Here is a 21,235-nt window from a genome sequence, read left to right on the forward strand (position 1 = left end):
AACTATAAATTTAGGGTATTGTAAATAATGGTACTTTGGTTATGTTTCTTAAAATCCTTAACATTAGCGCAGCAGTTTTCAAACTTCTCGATATCAGAATCACTTTAAGTTTTAAAAATTACTGAGGACTTCAAAGAGTTTTTGTTTATGTGAGTAACACCTATTTGCCAGAGAACAAGGGTAAAGGAGAATGGCTGACTATGAAGTTGCATATGGGAATGGAGAGAGGTGGTAAAATGATACTGTATCTTAATTATGGTGGTGATTATATAACTGTGTTCAGTTACTGAAAGTGCAGAATGGTGCACTAAAATTTTAGAAGGAATTTTACTGTATGTAAATTATGTTGTTAAAAAAATAGAAAAAAATCCATTTTTAAAAAATTTGAATGAAGATTTCAGTTGTCCTCTGCTTATATATCAATATTTTCCATATTAAGAATCAAAACTGGGAACATTTTAAAGGTTGATTTATTAATTTCAAAGTAACAAACTCATAAATGTTAACATAAGTAACATCCTCTTATGAAAAATATATATTTTTAAAAATTAGAATAGTTTGACATTTTTGCAAATATCTTTAATATCTGGCTTCTTAGAAAATAGCTAGATCATACTAAGTTAAATAAGTCAGACACAGACAAATATATGCTATCACTGATACAAATTAACATTTACAAAACAGAAATGTAATCACAGACATAGAAAACAAACTTATGCTTACAAAATAGGAAAGGAGAGGGAAGGAATAAATTAGGAGTTTGGAATTAACAGATACACACTACTCTATATAAAACAGATAACAAGGACCTACTGTATAGCACAGGGAACTATATTCAATATCTTATAATAACCTATAATGGAAAAAATCTGCAAAAGAATAGATATATACATATATATAACTTTACTGCTTTGCTGTACACCTGAAACTAACACAACATTGTAAATCAACAATACTTCAATTTAAAAAAAAAAAAACAAAAAACAGCTAGATCTTTATATCTGCTTCTGTGTTCAATCTGCTGTGTTATCATATATCATATAGCCTCTGAAAAACTCCACTGTACACCACTTGTGAGGCAAAAATGAAATAAGCAAATAGCATCTTGGTATTATTATGAAAATAACTTGGACCTCACAGACACCTATGAAAAGGGTCTGGGACTCCTAGACCACACCGTGCAAATCACTCCATTACTATTACTGGGTAAAGTTATACACTCTCTGGAATTTACTTTAAAATACTCCAGCAAGAGTAAAATTTCAAACAGTGGGAAAAGAAGAAAGGCAGAATGTTGATAACTGTTGAAGCTGCGAGGTGGTTACCTTAAGGTTCATCATACATTTATCTGCTTTGGTGTATCTCTGAAATTTTCTGTAACTTAAAGTTACTAGTGTTTTACGGTCAGTTAAATTATTAATTTTTTACCCACTGTAATCACTACTATGTCCTCATTTCCTCTGGATCCATTTTTCTACTTAACACTTCAGTAGTTAGTTTCGTAAGGGTCTTTGAATAATAAACTTTCAGTCCTTGATTATTTTAAATATCTTCATTATATTCTAACTCTTAAGTAGGATTTTTAATTGCATACAGAATTCTTGCCTGCTGGTTACTTTCTCTCAGTGCTATAAAGATACTACTACATGATCTTCTGGTATGTGTGTGGCTGATGAGAAGTTTGTAGGTCTGTAATTTGTTAGCAATATGACTTTTCTGTTAAAATTTAAGATTATCTTTCTCCAAAATTTTAGTTTAAGACAGGGGTGGACTTATTTTTATCTTTCTTAATACTTGAAGCAAAATTTTCATCTGTAAACTATGTATCTCCAACACCAGAAAATTCTCAGCCATTATCTCATCCAACACTGCTTCTCTTGCCATTCACTCTATTCTCTTTTTCTGAAAATCTTATGTTGGTGACTCTCAATCTTTCAAGTCTCTACCTGTTCATTATCTCTAAACTATATTCTGGGTAAATTTCTAAGTATATTACTATTCACTCATTTTTTTCTATGTCCAGCCTAAAGATTCTCCTGTTTGTCCCGCCCAATTTTTCTATTTCATCTAAACAATGCTATCAAGACATACCACTACTAGTAAAAAAGAAAAAGCACTGTAAATTAAACACTGACATGCCATGGTCGGTAAGATATACTCATATCTCAGAAGAAATGTTAAAACGTTAAACAATTCGTGTCTTTGAATCAATGAAATATGCTTCTCCTTTCTAGGATTTCTGGTTGTTTCTTTTACACATCTACCTTTTTTGTTTCACAACTTCTTTTCTAAAGATGCTACAGCTTCCTTTATCTCATTGACAGGTATAAACATACTGATTTTAAAGTCTTTCACAGATTTTTAAATTATCTTTCTTTAATTGGACATGAATTCATCTCTTGATTGTTGATTTTACTGGCTATCTTTCATAGATTTCCCCTTCATCATGTATTTTGCAATTTTGGTTTTCAGGCTTATACTGAGTATAATTTTTCTCTCTGCATTATACCTCCATGCCTGGCATTTTTCCAAGTGTTTCCACCAAGTCTGTCTGGCCCTAATGTAGACCTAGGTCTTTTATTGGCTTCAGAGCTAATACTGGAGATGTCATAAATCTAGACACCAAGTTAATCGCTCAATGGTTCAGACTGGTTCAGAATCTGATCACAAGATTGTTGATGTCCTCCTATTTCCCCATGTCCTCTTCTCATTTCTGTAAGTGTACAGCCTCATTTAAGCTGTACCTTAGAGTAACAGACAGCAACAAACTTTTTTTTTTTTTTTAAGCTCACCTCTACAAAAAGGAATCCTACGCCAGGCCCTGGTTTTAGGCAGTGAATTTGACTCTTTCTCATGTGGGGTCTTTTTAACTATATTAATAGATAATTAAATAGAATATAATTCCTGACCTAAATACTTAACAGGTATGGTCACCCTACCAAAAAAAGTAACTAAAAATTAAGCAGGATAAAAAAAAACTGTACAAGCAGTATAGTTATGACAATATTTTAAAATGTGCATGACACCAAGCTTTACATATACCCAATCTTAGAGGATAAGCCAAAATCGGGTAGAGAACTAAAATTTGAGAAACTGGCTAAGTCTTGGCTTGAATTTGGGAGAAATTTTCTCACTCGAAAAGATGTCAGAAAGATCGCCTAGCTTCAAATACACAGCAAATGGTAGAGTAAAAATTAAATTTCAAAAACAGCATGCATTTCTCAGTGGGCAAGGAAAAGAAATAAAGGGAGTGAGTGGGGTTGCAGCTTGGGGCCCAATGAGCTCTATGTTCCAAGGAAGATGGGGGTTTGGTTTCTAAGGGATAAGAGGCACTAAACATACCCCTCATGAGGAGAGACCCTGAATCAGATTCACTTCTTAAAACAGGTTGGAATAGAGGTCATTTTTGTGAAAGAGGAGCTTAGAAAAAAGGTCAAAGAAATTGCAGAGTCCTAGTAAAAAAAACGGTGTGGTCTCATTTATTTGGGAAATGTGTTACATTGTTTCCATACTCACCAAAATGCAAACCAATGGTGTCAAAATTGTAAGCAGTTCATCTGTGCATACTATGCTCTAACACCGATAAAGGTTTTTTTTACTGATTTTTCATGTAAGAAAACACATCCTAAAATAATTTCTTCCTTCTTGCCAATTAAAAAGACAGTACACCAAGGGGTAGTTTTCCTATTACCAAATTATCCCCAAATTACAACTTCCTGGTTTTTATTTCTAAATATGCTGTTATGTACTATGCAGCATTTTTATTCTGATTCTCTTTAACTTTTATTTTCTCAAGTTCTTTCCCCATTCCTTTAAAATCTGGAAAAAAATTCAAATTTAATGGCCTTCTGGAGTGCTTATTTTACCCTCCCTTGCCAACATACAATAAACTAAATTATCATCCTAAAAATTCGATTTTGTATTTAATTCAAACACTGTTGCTATTTTGATAGTATTTTGGAAATAAATTATTGTACTGAGCACTTAGTGCTTTATATCAATCTAATTTCATGACCAACATACATCCACAAAATTACAAATAAATTCCCTAGAGGTGTTTTTCTAACATGTATAGATCTCCATAACTTTAACTTTGTGGAAGCTTTAAAAACTGGTTTCTAAAAACTATCTCCTATGTCCTCAGAAGTCTGTCATCTACCAGTATTCTCAAACTTTTTGGTCTCAGGACTCCTTCTAAACTCTTAAATATTACTGAGGTCCCCAAAAAGCTTTTGTTAATGTAGGGTATTTATTTTGATATTTACTGTATTAGGAATCAGAAGAGAAATTTTTAATGTTTTGATTCATTTGAAAACAATAAATCCATTAAATGTTAACACAAATTAAGATTTTATGAAAAACAACTATTTTCCAAAAACATACATAAAAGTTTAATGAGGAGAGAGGTCATGTTTCACATTTTTGCAAATCTCTTTAATATCTAGGTTAAAAGAAGACAACTGGAGTTTCATATTTGCTTTTGCAGTGTGTTGCAATACGTGGTTTGGGTTGAAGCATATGAAGAATATCTAGTTTCACAAAGATATGTGGCTGGAAAAAGAAGTAATCTGATAGTCTTTCAGCCAATTGTGGTTATTCTTCTTGGATACTATACCAAATCTGACAAGTGCTAAATTTCTTAAAGGTCAGTTGTAATGTAGAATCTGAAACTATATTGGTAAACTTTCCACATGCTTGTTGTTGGCCTATCTTGAACTCTGAACAGATGGATCTTTTACCCATGCAGGATTTTGTAACATGAGCTGATCATCTGAAAACTACTGGTTCACTCAGTTATCATAAAGATCTTCCAAATGATGGCATATTTCATTATAATACAGTATCCCCCAAAATGCTATTTATTAATATTAATATCACTGTCCATTTCATCATAAAAGTATGTAATTATTAACAAGTTACCAAGTTCATAGTAGTAGATTCAAGTTTTCCAAAATTCTAATTTTCACTGGAAAGCCCAAATTTTATCATTGGTAGCAAACAGTCAAGTTTTTTTCCTTTTAAGGACAGGCTCACTTAATTCATTATACTTTTTAGAAAATATCTGTCACTTAAGTACATGAGTCTCTCCATAACCATAGTTTGTCAGTCTTTCAAGTAAAATGTGTTTCCAAAAAATAGCACCTAGTTCAGCTTGCAACTCATACAATTGCTCAATTGAAAACAATATATATATTTTCAAAGATAATCATCTTATTTTGGTATGCAGAAGTGCTTTATTAAAGTATACTTCCCATTTTGTCATAAAGAATATTACAAAGACATGCAGCAGGAACTACAAATCAGAAACACAATGAGATACCACTTCACACCCATTCTTAGTATATCTAAAATCAAAAAGGAGGACAATGATAAATGTTGGTGGGGATATAGAAAAACCGGAACCCTTTTGCTGGTGAGAATGTAAAATGGTACAGTCACTTTGGAAAAACAGTTTGGCAGTTCCTCAAAATGTTAAACATACAACCCAGCAATTCCACTGCTAAGTATATACCCAAAAGAAACAAAAACATGTCCACACCAAAAAACTGTACACGAACGTTCATAGCAGCATTATTCTTAATAGCTAAAAAATGGAAATGTTTGTTCATCAATGGATAAAGGAATAAAATGTGGTATATCCATACAATGGAATATTATTCAACCACAAAAAAGAACAAAGTACGTTTAAAGGCTACAAGACAGATGAACCCTAAAAATATTATGGTAAATTAAAAGTCAGACACAGTGAGCCACACACTGTATGATTCCACTGATAAGATATAATAGGCAAATCTAAAGAGACAGAAAGTAGATTAGTGGTTGCTGGGGGGCTCAGGGGACGGGGCAGGGAATGTGGAGTGACTGCTAATGGGTACGGGGTTTGGGGGAGGTGCTGAAAATGTTCTAAAAATAGAGAGTGGTGATGGGTGCATCAGTCTGTGCCTATATTAAAAACCACTAAACTATATACTTTAAAGGGCGAGTTTTATAGTATGTGAATTATATTTCAATAAAGCTATTATTTTAAAAAGGACATGCAGCATTCAAGGGTCAAGGTTTAGTAAAAATAACTCTTTTGACTTGTTCATCAAGGTCATTGCTCAGTGAAGCTAGCTAGCATTTTTCTTTAACTGCAAGTGGATGGTCATAAAGAATACAACTACTAGTACAGTTTAGCATCACAGCTTTGATTTGCACTAAAACACAGCAGTTTTAGCCACCATCAGTGAAAATGTCTATACAAGAAAAAAGGCAAATAAACTGTACTATTTTTATGAAAAGTAGTTTGATATCAAGGACCTCTGACAGGGTCTCAGGGATCCTCAGAGATCCACAGACCACACTTTGAGAATGCTGCTCTAAACCATAGCTTCAGAAGGCTCAAATGCAATTAAAGGCTTTCTAAGCACAGACAATTCCTATTTTCTAAGTATATATCACAAATTCCTCAAAAGAAAAAATACTATTACTTCAAAAAATTAAATCCAAGTGTCCCAATTTAAGAGTTTAGAATCACTGACTCAGTGGAAGGTTATAACAGCACAATCTCCACAAAAACCCAAATAATGACGTAAAAGTAAAAGTAAGAATTTAGTGTACAACAAAGGATTCAATAAAACACTATCTAAATAAATAACAGCACTAAGGTAATGAGGATACTATCTTTTAAAAGAGATTTATATTTTTATTATTAAATAATTATGTACTACTTAATTCTTAACACAACAAAGAGTAGACTTCCAAAATTTCTACCCATGCTATCAATAATAACATATCTAACACAGCTAGGTTTAAGTACTTCACACTTGTAAGAATAAACTATCACAGAACTGAAGAATTTTAGGTCTAGAAGGTACCCTAGATATAGTTACCTAGGCCAACAGCTGCATTTTACATGCTGAGAAAACTGAGTTTGCAAGAGAAAAAGTAACTTAGCCAAAACCACACAGGCTAGCTAATGGGTGAGACAGCATAAACAGTACCTACTCCCAGTACCATGTTTTCACTATACCAACCTGATTGCCCAACCAAATAAAATGCATAGAACATTTAATTTACATCACACCAAGAACAGCCAAGACACCTTACATGCCAAATAAAAATTCTGTGATGCTTGAGAGTACCAATCAGATGTGAAAAAATGTACAAAACTAAGTGACGAAAAACAAATGTAATTGGCATAACAGAGAAATGAATCTTTGACTTCAAAAACTACAATCTTTCAATGAAGAACAATTTGAAACACGTTTTGGTGTTGACTTTTCACAAAGACACAGGGAAATGTATCATCACCTTTAAAGACAGCCAGATACTGATGAACACCTCACTGAACTTATCTATAGCATGACATGACTTGGAAAACTCACCTGCAGGACTGTCAGCATTCTCTCCGGGGTGTAGTTGTATACCAGTAGAATCTATAGAGTTTACTGTAACTGTCTGTAGATTTGGCAACTGACCAGTGCTTAGACTAACTGGAGTTGAAGTCAAGGCTCCACCTGCTGCAACTTGACCAAGCGTGAGTGTCTGAACAGGCGTCAAAGTTATTTGTTGGGCAGCAGTATTCTGTATTTGCAAATTCTGCAAGTTCTGAACCCCTTGTACTTGAAATGTTTGCCAAGTTATCTGTCCAGAAGGGGTCACTGTCTGTGCCTGAATTAAAAAGGTTCCAGGATTCAGCTGCAACTGAAGATTTTGCAAAGCCTGTTGTGATATATTCTGACCACTGGCTTGCACACCATGGATTGTCTGTGGTGTAATACCTTGCACAATTTGGGCTTGACTGGTTGGCTGCTGAGACTCTTGAAGTTGCAGATGTTGTACAACAGGCTGTGCTGTAGAAACCTGAATATTCTGAGCCTGTGTCTCTTCAGAAACAGGCGACTGGATATAATTTCCCTGAAGATCTGAAGAATGGACTTGCCCACTAGTAGTAGTCAAGCTATTTGTATTTTGTTGTAATATACCTGTACTATCTATAGTAACAGGCAACTGTGATGAAGAGGATGTTGGCACAAATAAATCTGTCTCAGTATTAGTTTCATTAATATCAGGAGAAACCCGCTCACCAGTCCTTTCTGAATTGTCTGAACTATCCATAGCTTGTCCTGTGTTTATCAAATGTCCATCAGCATTAATGCCTGCGGTCATTGTCTGAGAACTGCCCGAGAGTCCCAAAGAATCTAGATCGACACTATTGATTGGTACAAAGGTAATATTTCCTGGAAGACCAAGAGGCACATTAGCAACTACTTGGGTTTGGCCAGGAAAGGATGAACCACCAATTGCAACTCCCTGAACCTGGACTTGACCAGTCTGTGGTATGAGATTCTGGATATTAGCAGGAGGTGTTCCAGAGGCAAGCAAGGTTTGATTAGAGCCAGGAATGATCTGAATTTGACCACTTTCTTGATTTATACCCCCATTATCTGAAGAGCCTGTGAAACCAATCTGAACCTGCTGACCATCTGATGACTGAATCTGTGGTATTACTTGATACTGAACATTGGACACTGTACCATTTGATGAATCTGATCCTGGTGCAACTGAAAATATTTGCTGATTCTGCAAATTCTGAAGGGGAAGGACATACTGCCCACTGGAAGTAGCAGCACTTGGAATCTGTACTAGATTACCAGCTTCATCTTTTATAGTTGTAGGTGTGGCTGACAAAACCTCCCATCGGTTTGGTGCTCCTCCTAACTGTGCAGAAGCCAAATCACCTGTCTGGATAAAGAAAACAAAAAATGTTATGTGATATGTATTTGTGGTACATTTAATCCAATCCTCAAAAAACTGATATAAATCCTACCACCTGAAAATAAAAGTTCTCTTAGTAACACAACACAGCTCAAATACAGAAGTACTATATAAACTACAATAATCATCATTTCCAATTTTGTTAGTTATTGCAAAGATAAGCCATGCTATCTGAGCAGGAAAAAAGTTCAATTAGAATATTATTTGTTTTATGACTACCAACTGATTTTCTAATCCCTCACCTATGATCTACAGTTAAAAATAAATAAGTAAAAGTAGAAGTAGCTAGAGAAAAGATTACGGACAGCTCAAACCAAACATACCTCACTGAAAAGAGTTCAAAAGGTATAAAACTCACTAAAAACATACCACTAAATCAGGTACATTACATACGCATACGAAAAAGAAATATCAGAGCAGTGTCATCAGTTCCCTGAGTTAGAAAAAGTTAAGATTTGTATATTACTGCTATCAATGTAATTGATAGCAACCTTAAATCAAACAATTAAAGCTACTCTTTCATGGCATGTATTAAGGTACTCCAGAGTAAACTCAGGGTGAGGGCGATTCCTTTAGTGAGCCATCAAATTCTTTTTCCCATGAACTACTAAAAAAATATGAGACCTTAAAAAATTTTAATGAGGAAAGGTTATTGCCCTGTGACCACCACTGCAAAGTCAGCCCATCTGAAAGGTTTTTCTAGAATCTAAAGGCTGGAGGATATAGACTTGCTTTACCTACTATTTCTACCTAAGTCTGCAGAAGAATGCTAGACATATACATTTTGTATTCTGTGACCTGCTAGAATCTCAGATATCATCTCCATATTTTATGGATTAGACAAGACTAGAAAAATACCAATGGAGGAAAGTAGAAAGCAATAAAACCCAACAAATCAATGTCCAATTTTTTTTTGACATTGACATTCAAAGGGTAAATTTTTTAAGGAATAATAACAGTAACATCTAACATTTGAACCGTTCTTTTATATGCCAAAAACCACTTTTATATGCCAAGAACCATGATAGGGATTTATAAGATTATATCACCTGTTGCTTACAACTATCCTATGAGGTATTATGACTATCCCTATATCACAGATGACAAAATTGACAGACAAAATCACACAGCTATCAAATGGCCAAAACAGGATTTAAAACTAAGCCAGTCTAACTCCAGAAGCCAGGCTCTTAAATACTATACCATACTTGTCTCCCACTAAGACCAGGGGTAAATATGTGGGGAATGAGACCCTATATGAATTAATCACCATCAAAATAATGCCATCCCTAACCCATTTCCTTCTAGATCTGTATATGATTTCCCATAACTCCACACACCACTAGACAATGAGAACATGAGCATATCTAGCCCAGAATTCTCAACCTAGGATCCATGCCTGGGATTCAAGGGATCTTTAAATCCTCTAAAATAGCATACCAACTTTTTGATAGAGGGCCTGGGGTGGGGGTGGGGGCAATGGTATCTAGAGTTTCTTCATATTCTCACAGGGGGGTCTTGTGACCATAAAAAAAAAAAAGGTTAAGACAAATACTGTTCTCTCAACATAAACCATTCCACAAAATTTAATACAAATATTGTACAACCAGATGAACCTAAAAATTTAAGAAGACTCACTACCTAATTTTCATGTACACACACAGTTGAAGAGTATATATTTCAATAGATGAACCACAGTGTAATGACTCCATTCAAGACATTTGAGCCTATCTGCCAAGATGAAATAAGGATGAGTAAGCCCATGAGATATATAAGGTCATCTTCAAGTGGTTCACAATCTATCCAAGCAGACATACACATACAAGCTACTACTATGTGAATAGTGGTGTACACTAGGCATATAATCAGAACACTTTGGGGGAACACAGAAAAATGAAAAAAAAAAAAGATTTCACATAAGAGATTTTTAAGTAATTGTGGATAAAATTTAAGATTTCACTGTGTGTGGTTAGGAAGCAGAAATACAGGCATTAACAAGGTATAGAAATAAAGTCACAGACTTTTAAGAGACTCTAAAAAAATAATGTATAGTTTGGAGTTCGAGAGGATCCAGAAAACATTCATATTCATAGAAAAGAGTAATGGGGAACAGGACTAGACATTTTTATCAGGGCCTGTAGTAAATGGTTTCACAGGTCCTACTAACAAGTTTGGACTTTATCCTACAGATAGTGAATGAAAGCTATAAAAGGTTTTGAGGCAAGTGAGTGGCGCAATCAGATCTGTGCTTTATAAAGATAAACTAAGACCTAGTGAAGGAGACTGAAAGGCTGAAGACAATAAAGGCAGAGAAACCGTAGGACCCAGTACAAATGTCCAGGCCTGAACTAAAATAGTGATCTATCTTTTAAACACAAACATTTAAACTTATCAAACTTAAATTGTTAAAATGAAGCACCAGACTTTAAAAGTAGCCTACATTCTTCAAATTCTACCTGGTATAAAAATTACAAGCTTAAGTAATCTTTCCCTATATTAGAGTAACAATTCATGTTTCACTTCAGTCTCTTGGCTTTTTTTTTTTTTTTTTTGCGGTATGTGGGCCTCTCACTGTTGTGGCCTCTCCTGTTGCAGAGCACAGGCTCCAGATGCGCAGGCCCAGCAACCATGGCTCACCGGCCCAGCCGCTCCACAGCATGTGGGATCTTCCCGGACCAGGGCATGAACCTGTGTCCCCTGCATCGGCAGGCGGACTCTTAACCACTGCGCCACCAGGGAAGCCCAGTCGCTTGGCATTTTAAATAAACTAAAGATATTTAAATCTATCCTTTATACTGAAATCTACACTAAAGTATAGTGCTTCAAATCCAATTTTTATCTTCTTAAGGTTATTGTTCACCTATGGAGAACCAACCTTGAATTTTTTCTGACCGGCATTAAATATACAATTTTTCAACTTATACCAAATATAGTATCTTACATACAAATTAATTTTACAATGCAGTCATTCGTAGGTATCCCCAGGATATTGGTTCCAGGACCCTGCAGATACCAAAATCCCCCATGCTCAATTCCCTTACATAAAATGTATACTACAGGCAGACCTCCAAGGATGCAGAACCCACAGATATAGAGAGACAACCGTACTGGCATTTTGTCTCTTTTTCATCCTTAAAATAAAAAGTCAAAATTATGGCATCTGAGTATTTTTTTTAACAAAATCTTAATAAGAGCAGATATTCAACCATAAGTGAACAGCTTTCTAGTTCAAGAAATTCCTTGAAAATACTTAAAACTACTCAAATGACAAGTCTGAATAAATACTAGAACCCCCTTCTCCAGAAGCTAAATAAAAATAAACTACAGTACCACTTTTCCCAACAATGCAGGCCATTAATTGAAGGGAAATCTCCAAACCTAGGACAAAATGATATACTTGAACTTTTTTGAGTAAACCTAAGGTTAAGAGCATATATAAAAACTATTTATGAACACTGAAACAAGAATACTAGACCTTCATAATATAAGCTAAGACTATAAATGCTTAGAAGAAGGGAGTACATTGCACTAGAAAGGAAAAAATTCATAACTGGGTTCTAGCCTAGCTAGAACTGTGGAATCATGTGTGATTTAGAGCAGGACCTTATGGGAAAAATATTACCTTGCAGGGTCATAAGATCCTAAAGAAAGTGTTAAGCGTCATAAACTGTAAAGCACTATATAATCCTATATTATCCTTATGATAACTAAGATTATGAAGACAGATTTGAAAAACATCCAATCGCGCTTAGCATAATGAGCAATAAATACTTACTGAATGAATAAAAGTATTTTAAAATTATTGCAAAGGAAATGATAGGAAAAATGAATAAAACCGACCTTGAGATATTACAGTCTTCAACGAAAAACTCTACACCAATTTTAAACCAATTCCACAATAACCCCCCAATATTTCAAAACTACAAAGCCTACTAAAACCATTCATTTGTAAGAGAAATTTCGTCAGCAGCATACCAAAAAAATAGGTAAATTAGAATCTGAGGCCAAAAAACAGTTGTAAGAATGTGTGATGGGGCTTCCCCGGTGGCACAATGGTTAAGAATCTGCCTGCCAATGCAGGAGACACAGGTTCAAGCCCTGGTCCAGGAAGATCCCACATGACATGGAGCAACTAAGCTCGTGCGCCACAACTACTGAGCCTGTGCTCTAGAGCCCATGAGCCACAACTACTGAAGCCCGCGTGCCTAGAGCCCTTGCTCCAAAACAAGAGAAGCCACCGCAATGAGAAGCCCATGCACCACAACGAACAGTAGCCCCTGCTCACCGCAACTGGAGAAAACCCACACACAGCAACGAACACCCAACACAGCCATAAATTAATTAATTATTTTTAAATGTGTGATGTTAGGCTACTGGAAACACTACAAAGGGAGGGAGACATAAAAATACATATCCCAAGCAAGAATTAGTATTTGGTTTGGATTCAAGATAACCCTCTTCATTAAGCCTAGACATTAAAAGAAAAATCCACCAGTGTTTCTCTCAGTAATTCTAATATTCTTATTGACAAACAAAACACCTATTAACATGGACACTGGCATTACTGTAAAAGGTTGTAACTGAAGGTAATCCGAGTTTCCCTCTGTATACAAACACATAATCACATGGTAAATAAGACCACATCCAAGAGTAGCCCTGGGACACTGCTATAGCAAATTCATTACAAGGGCATTCTCCACTACAACCAGGCATAAAATGGACACACACACACACACACACACACACACACACACACACCCACCCACCCACCCACACACCCACCCACCCACCCACCCAAGGATATCTTCTCCATAACAGCTGTGTAAAGGAAAAAAATAAACTTCATACCAAATTGTTACATCACATTTAGAAAGGATTATTAACCTCTCAGTTAATGGCTTTATGAAAGCCAGAAATGGGCAAGGAAAGAATATAACTGGAAACAAGTGTGAAGCTAAGGTGAAAACAAACTTAAGAACCACTCTTAGGCAAGTACTAAAGTTTCTTAAAATCTTCAAAGGAACGGTAAAGAACACAGACTGCAGATACAAAAACAATTACCTAATGAATTCCTTACAATGACAGTGTAAGTCTTATTTGAAATAACAGCCAAAATAACCTTTTTTTGAAATAAGCTATTATTCACTTTGTAGTTCACCAACATTTATGTAGTAAATGAACACTAAATTTACAAGTTAAACTGAAATTCAGGCAATGCCTTTCATAATATTTACTTGTTCAATTTATTACACTGAATTACAAACAAAATAAACAAATTAGTAATTCACAGGTTCACACAAATGTAGATTGGACAAGTTAATATCTCATAAAGGTCTACTTTTTCTTTTCTTTTTTCTATAAATTTATTTATTTTATTTTTGGCTGCGTTGGGTCTTCGTTGCTGCGCGCAGGCTTTCTCTAGTTGCGGCGAGCAGGGGCCACTCTTTGTTGCGGTGCGCAGGCCTCTCATGGCAGTGGCCTCTCTGGTTGTGGCTCACGGGCTCTAGGCATGCGGGCTTCAGTAGTTGTGGCACGCGGTCTCAGCAGCTGTGGCTTGCGGGCTCCAGAGCGCAGGCTCAGTACTTGTGGCTCACGGGCTTAGTTGCTCCGCAGCATGTGGGATCTTCCCGGACCAGGGCTCGAACCCGTGTCCCCTGCATTGGCAGGTGGATTCTTAACCACTGCGCCACCAGGGAGGCCCAAGGTCTACTTTTTCTATACCTTGATCTATTACTAAAACTACACAACTCTTAATAATAAGTATAAAAGCCTTGCCATCAAACCAATTTTGAGAGTCCACACTGTGGGACATTACAGGTGAGACTGCTTTGTGATTAGACCTATTCAGCTCTGTACTGAGGGTAACCAAACACTCTTGGCCAGGATCCAGGATGAACACATAACATACTCTAACAAATCCTAAATTGAAAATATGTAAAGCAAATCTGCAGTACAGCTATTGGCTTTTCAATGCCCTTTTAATCTTAAAATACCAAACTAGGGCTTCCCTGGTGGTGCAGTGGTTGGGAATCCGCCTGCCAATGCAGGGGACACAGGTTCGAGCCCTGGTCTGGGAAGATCCCACATACCGCGGAGCTCCTAAGCCTGTGCGCCACAACTACTGAGCCTGCACTCTGGAGCCCGCGAGCCACAACTACTGAGCCCACGCACCACAACTACTGAAGCCCACGCGCCTAGAGCCCATGCTCCACAACAAGAGAAGCCACCGCAATGAGAAGGCCTCGCACCACAACGAAGAGTGGTCCCTGCTCGCCGCAACTAGAGAAAGCCTGCGCGCAGCAACAAAGACCCAACGCAGCCAAAAATAATAAATAAATAAAAAATTTTTTAAAATGCCAAACTAAACTACTATAAAGTTGCATTTTATGTGTATATTTCCCCTTGGTTTTAAACACAACAATACTATATGCAATGTGGTATCCTGAACTGGATTCTGAAACAGAAAATGGGCATTAGTGAAAAAATGGTGATATCAGAACAAAATCTATAGTTTAGCTAATAACACTGTATCATTGTTAATCTCCTAGTTTTGACAAATGTACCATGGTTATATTAACATTAGAGGAAGCTGGGTGAAAGGTAAAAGGTACCTCTCAGTTCTATCTTTGAAACTTTTGTGTAAATATGAAATAAACCCAAAATAAAATTTTTAAAAAGCACAGCTCCAAAAAATCTCTCCCTAAACCTCTCATAATTCCCAGCAATTTGAATAAAGTAACATTATCCAAGCACATTTTTAAGTGGGGAAAACTACTATGAAATCACTTAAATTCTTTCATTTTCTGAGATGTCCATGTCTAAAATTCATCTTTGAACTGGAAAAATAATTTTCCCATTCGCCAAGGCAAACATACTCAAGCAGTCTTACTAATTTTTACTCAGTGAAAAATGTTATGCACAGGTACCAAACATACAAAGAAAAAATGCTCAGACTGATTCTGGTTCATGTTCATCTGGCGGGAAATGTGATGTCAGTAGAGATTTGGCAGTTCAGAGGAGCTGAAGAGGCATGGAAACAACTTCCCTACAAATATATGGCCACAGCAGGGTAAGGTTGGAGACAGTATTCTATTCTTTGGGTGAGACTCATGTACATACACATATTTTTTACCTGTAACTTCCTCCTTCACTTCTCTCCTCCCCCAATCACTGAACTGATATCTAAAAACTTGGTAAGTTGCAGTTACAAAAAGTTTTTTGTTCTATTTGAAAGATTAAAAAAGATAAGTAGAAGCAATCTGCTTTGCAATTTTACTCATGCAATGGTTTTTAAGATAAACTTTTTTTGTGTGTGTGTGGCATTGTGGGCCTAACGGGATATAGCTCATAAAAGAGGTTTACCAGTCCATAAATTTGTTTAAAAAGTAACAATGCCTCTCACATACATGATTTTAAGCCTTTACATTTTAATCTGCTTACAAGAGGACAAAACCTAAAGTCATACTTTTAAGTCATTAAATCTACTCACATCCCTCTACAGTATAATTTCAAACACTAAAATTAAAAATACAATATTTAATATAGCTTAACATTAGCTTCACTTTTAATGCCTTGGAATACTAAGAATTTCCTGCAGACTATACCAAATATCAAACTTTTTTGTCCACAGTGACAATTCAAAATATCACGAAACAAACCGATTCCCATAATCCACATTAAAAAAAAGAAACACGCAAAAATGATGGGAGAAGTTCCAATTATTTTAATAAGTGAACACATCTACATGTTAAACTAACGCAACAACAAAGATACAAACGAATATAAAATTCACAAAAATCTTAGAAACAGTTTATAGCTAATTGGTATGAAGCCCTCCTGTAACACTGGCCAGCTCCTCCCCCTGCCCCCGACAAACTAAAAATCCTATAAAGAGAATCCCACCACATCTTATCAGACTGGCAATCACAATAAAATGAAAATATAGCTTTGCCAACCAAATTCAACTAAGTATGGTATGCATTAGCATTAATGTAAATATTGATATAATTCCATACACGTACTTTTGTTTCTAACACTGGCATACCTATTCAATTTCAAGAGCCAAAGTACTACGTAACTTCGCCGATTTCAACGGTCACTTAAACTCCATTTATGAAAAATTACTGTAAATTTAAGTAGTCTGCAAAAACTAAAATTCGACAATTTAGAATGGCCATCAAAAAAGCACTCAAAAAGTATTCAAGTGTTCATTCTTGTATACAAGAGTAATTCAAAGAGTAAACCTTTGTTCCTCTTTGTAAAAAAACGATTTAACACTTAAATCGGTAAGATCTAGTAACTTCCAGCAGGAAAAGCCCCGAGTTCAAAAAATACTAGAAACTGAAGACACTGCCTCCGTAGCTGATACTATCTATGGCCGATAGGCTGTGCCTGAAATTTCCGTAGCGCTCGGCGAAGGAGTTTTCAGCACTGATACGAATTGCTCTAACATCCATTTTGGAGTCCTCTACCCCCACCCTCTCAGACTTCATTTTGTAGTGAATTTGGATGGAGGTGCCGCAGTGACAATGTAGAGAAAGCCTGGTCTGGCTTCTAATCCGAACAAGCATGCGAAAGAGCAGGAAAGGGCGCCCCGGCCGCGCGACCGTCCCTCTCCGGGAAGGCGCGGGCGCCAGGGAGGCCTTTCGGGCGGGATGGCGGGCGCGCCGCGGGCTCGGGATGGCGGGCGCAGGGCCTCGGCGGGGGCGGGCCGCGCGCGAGACTTACCGCTCCGGCGGCGGCGGGGGCCCCGGCTGCGGCGGCCGCCTCCTCCTCGTCGTCGCCCGGCGATGGTGGCCCTATCTTGCTGCAGGTAGCGGCCAGCAGAGCGAGCGGTGACGGCTGAGTGTCCTACCCCCGATGGGCGGGTTCAGAGAGGGAGACAGGGGGAGGGGGTGGCGGTTAGGGCCGGGCCGCGCTCGCACAGGAAGTGCGACTCGGGCCTCGCAGGCTGCACCCGGGCGAGCGCCAGCCCGCGCTCTCCTCCTCCTCCTCCTCGCCTCCGGCTCGCACGCACACGGGCTCCACCGTCCGCGGGAAGGCGGGCGGCGGGCCGCGCGCCGGGCCTCCACCTTCCGCCCGGAACCCAGCCCCGGGAGGGCGCAAGCTCACATACACTCACACTCCCTCTCTCTCACTCACTCACACACACACACACACACACACACACACACACACACTCACACACACACACAAAAAGACGGCGGGCGGGGGAGCGCGGGCGGGGTCGGAGCGTTGGCGCCTCGGGCGGGCAGCTCCCGGGGCGGGGGGAGGGGAGGAGAGAAGCGCGGAGGGAGGGGAGAGGCGAGGGGAGGAGAAAGCGGCGCGAGGGGGGAGCCGGGCCGGGGCTAAGCCGCTCCTCACCTGGGCCGCCGCCGCCGCCACCGCGCCGTTTCCGTGCTGCTGCTGCTGCAGATACTCGCCGTGGCCGCCGCCGCCGCTGTCCACGTCCAAGGCAGCCATTTCCTCTTGTTTCACGGGCTTTTCGGGAGCTGCAGGCACAGCGCGGGGGGGGGTGGGGGTGGGGAGGAAGGCGGGTGGAGGAGAGGGAGGGGGCCCGCGGGCCGAGGCGAAATTACTCCGAAAGCCCGGACCGAGTCCCCTTCCCCTCCCCCACCCGCCCCCCGGCGGCGGCGGCGGCTGCTCCCTCCTCCCCTCCTGCTGCTGCCCCCGCCCGCCGCTGCCTGTAACCCTCCTCCTCCTCTTTCCCTCCTCCTCCTCCTCCCCGCGCTGCCCCTGCCCCCTCTCCTCTCCTCCCCTTTCCCTTCGCGCCGCTCGCTCTCACTCGCGCTCGCTCCTCTCGCACCGTCAGTCACTCACACGCTCGCCCGCCGCCCGCGCCCGCACACGGGGGGATACGCTCCCGGCGGCCCGGGCCGCCAGCCCCGGGCCCGGCGGGCACACTGCGTTGCTGGGGCTTGAGGGGTGGACGGTAGCTGGCGGGGAGGGGAGGGAGGCGGAGGGGATTGCGGCTTTCTGCCTCTCACAGACACTCGGTCGCACACAGGGGGCCGGGAGCCGGCGGCGGTGGCCCCCGGCTGGCTGTGGTCGGCGGTAGCGGCGGCGGCGGCAGCAGCAAGGGTTGCTCTCTCTCGGCTTTACGTACCGGTCATAGTGTGTTTAGGGCACCTCAGGCGGGGCTCCCCGCCGCCTTACACATGGTGAGGAGCGAAGGCGGCGGCGGCGGGAGAGGATGCGGGAAGCGGCGGCGGACACGGCCGGAGCGGTCCGGGGATTTTTTTTTCCTATTTTGATTGACTGTGCGGGAAACACAAAAGGTGGAGCCTCCAGCCCAAAAGGGGGGAAGAGGGTGACAGCCCGCCCGGAAGTTCCGCCCCTCTTCTCCGCGCTCATTCGCCACCACGCTCTTCGTAGGCAGTGCTCATTGGCCCGGATGCCCGTCCGTCACTCGGCCAGGCGGCGCGCTTCCTGTTTGCCCCCCGGGTGGAAGGGGAGAGACAATGAGCGGTCGTGGCGGCGAAGGTTCCCGAGAGCGGCCACGGCTCGCCTGTTACCCCGCTGTGGCCGCCTAGTTCGCCGGCTGCCGCTGCCAGGCCGAGGCGAAGGCCTCTTCCACCTTGCAGGCGCTCGGAGCAGGCCCCAGCAAGCTGTAGGGGGGCTGAGCTGGGGAGGAAATCCGTCCCCGGAGGATCCGGCTCCACTCGACGCTTCCTCCATCCCGGCGGCAGCCGGATCTCCCCAGGGCGCTCTCGGAGCCTCTGCTTCCCTGCGCTGCCAGGAGGCCGCCGCCGCTCAGCCCCGGGGCTGCTGCTGCGACCGCTGCTGCTACTGAGCAAACCGGGCCCGCCCCGCGAGCCCGGGAGGAGGGAGCTGGTATTGGGGGAGACACCCCCTCCGAGGCTGGAGGAGGATTTTCTCTCGTACACGTTCAGCTCTTAGATTCAGTCTGAGCCATCTCGTTCCCATCCCCCTTAGCCCTTGGTTTCCCAACCAGTCTCCCACTTTTACGTACCCTGGAAGCAGGCATTTTAAGCAGAAAAGAAATCTCAATTCACCTCACAGATAGGAGAGCTTTCATTCTGGCCAGTGGCACCAAAGCAGACAAATATATTTCATTTAATACGTAGTGCGTATATTCAAAGGGACACAATCCTTTAAAAAAAATGTTTTTTCGGCCACATAATCATTTTGTTGCACAAACATAAATTATTCCCTGCTTCTTAATCGTCTTGGTAACGAGTGAAATATCTGAAAAAGCCCATCAATAATTGCCAGCATTTTTAAAATAGTGAATCTCAGCGAAGTTTTTTTTTCTTGGAACATTTTAGTTACACTTTAATTAAAAATCCCGTTTCGCTTACTGGATTAGGTTAACACTCCTTTGCTCTTTGGCATGCTTGACATCTTGATGTCATCCTGGGTGGGAGAAATACTCAAGTTGTGTGTGTGTGTCTGTATGTTGCCAACTAAGAGACATCTCTGCCTATTACCTTTAGATCTAATTGCCAAGAGAGAGGTTAAGCTCAAGAGGTAGAAATGCTGTCCACCATACGCTTTTTGTTAGAAATCTGACTCCAAGAATTAGTGTTCCAACTGTGATTATTATATTTGTTTCGTAAATAAAGTTGTGCTGGGGGCTGGAGTTGTAAAGCCCAAGCACTTGAACTAGATTTTGTGTGCGCTAACTGAAAAGAATTTACGAATTCTTTTATGAGAGACAGAGCTTGCATCTCAGTTTTTATATTTTCATCTTCTCATAGGATCAGAAACATTGCATGGTTAATGGGCACTTAATTGTACAAAAGACGGAATTTCCAGGGAAATGACCTAAAAACCACAAACATGCAAAAACAAGACTTGAAATTCTACATCTAAGAATGAAGTTGATGTCTTCTAACAGTGAGAACTTTTGTCTCATAAGTAGAAGAATCACTTTTTAAAGTAAATTGTATAAACTCTCCCTGTACCATTTTACACTTAAATTCTAAAGGAAAATTAAAGTGTTATAGAATAAGCTGATTTTTGAAGAAGAAAAAGAGGGATGGGAGGCTTCAGGGGAGGACAAGTGAAAACAAGTGGAGTGGGAGAGAGGGAGGGAAGTCACAGTATTGTCACTCTTTCTACTGACATGGATGTAGTGGATAGAGAATAGCTCTTTCCCTAGAAGAGATACTTCAGACATTTTCAGGTGTTTTTCTAGGAGTGGGGATGTGTTTTATGAGTCTAAGCATACTACCTCCATGCCCCTTTCACAAAGTCTTAGTCTAGCCACCCATAGAAAGCAAAGTACTTGGCCACAGAAATTCAGTTCATTTCCTCACTGATACCAATTGACAAATGGAAATAAAAAATCATTTTCAAACATTTTTGGTCCATATACCATTCTGACAAGATGCAAAAACAGTTCATCTAATCTAACTGGAGAAATAATAACCTACCAGAGCTAACTATTCTGCTTTTAATGAAATGCTTTTAAGAGACACATATACCAAAAGTATCACTACTACATAATCAG

At 40.0% G+C, this 21,235-nt stretch overlaps 1 protein-coding gene across 2 annotated transcripts in view; it reads right to left on the reverse strand.

Moving 5' to 3' along the window:
* The window catches only part of SP3 (Sp3 transcription factor), a 63,565-nt gene extending 43,590 nt beyond the window's left edge, over positions 1 to 19,975 (reverse strand). Inside the window, exons 1-4 of one of the 2 annotated variants that reach the window (XM_079923831.1) lie at positions 18,866 to 19,975; positions 18,124 to 18,251; positions 17,488 to 17,601; positions 7,368 to 8,727 (exon numbers count right to left, since the gene is read on the reverse strand). In XM_079923831.1, the coding sequence (XP_079779957.1) occupies positions 7,368 to 8,727; positions 17,488 to 17,601; positions 18,124 to 18,251; positions 18,866 to 18,872 (1,609 nt within the window). In that variant the 5' untranslated portion in view covers positions 18,873 to 19,975. Of the gene's footprint in view, positions 1 to 7,367; positions 8,728 to 17,487; positions 17,611 to 18,123; positions 18,252 to 18,865 lie in introns of both variants that reach the window. The other variant, XM_079923830.1, reaches the window with a different exon arrangement.
* Between the last annotated feature and the right edge of the window lie 1,260 nt (positions 19,976 to 21,235).

The sequence above is a fragment of the Stenella coeruleoalba genome (assembly GCF_951394435.1).
Source record: "Stenella coeruleoalba genome assembly, chromosome: 6".
In the NCBI taxonomy this organism is placed as follows: domain Eukaryota; kingdom Metazoa; phylum Chordata; class Mammalia; order Artiodactyla; family Delphinidae; genus Stenella; species Stenella coeruleoalba.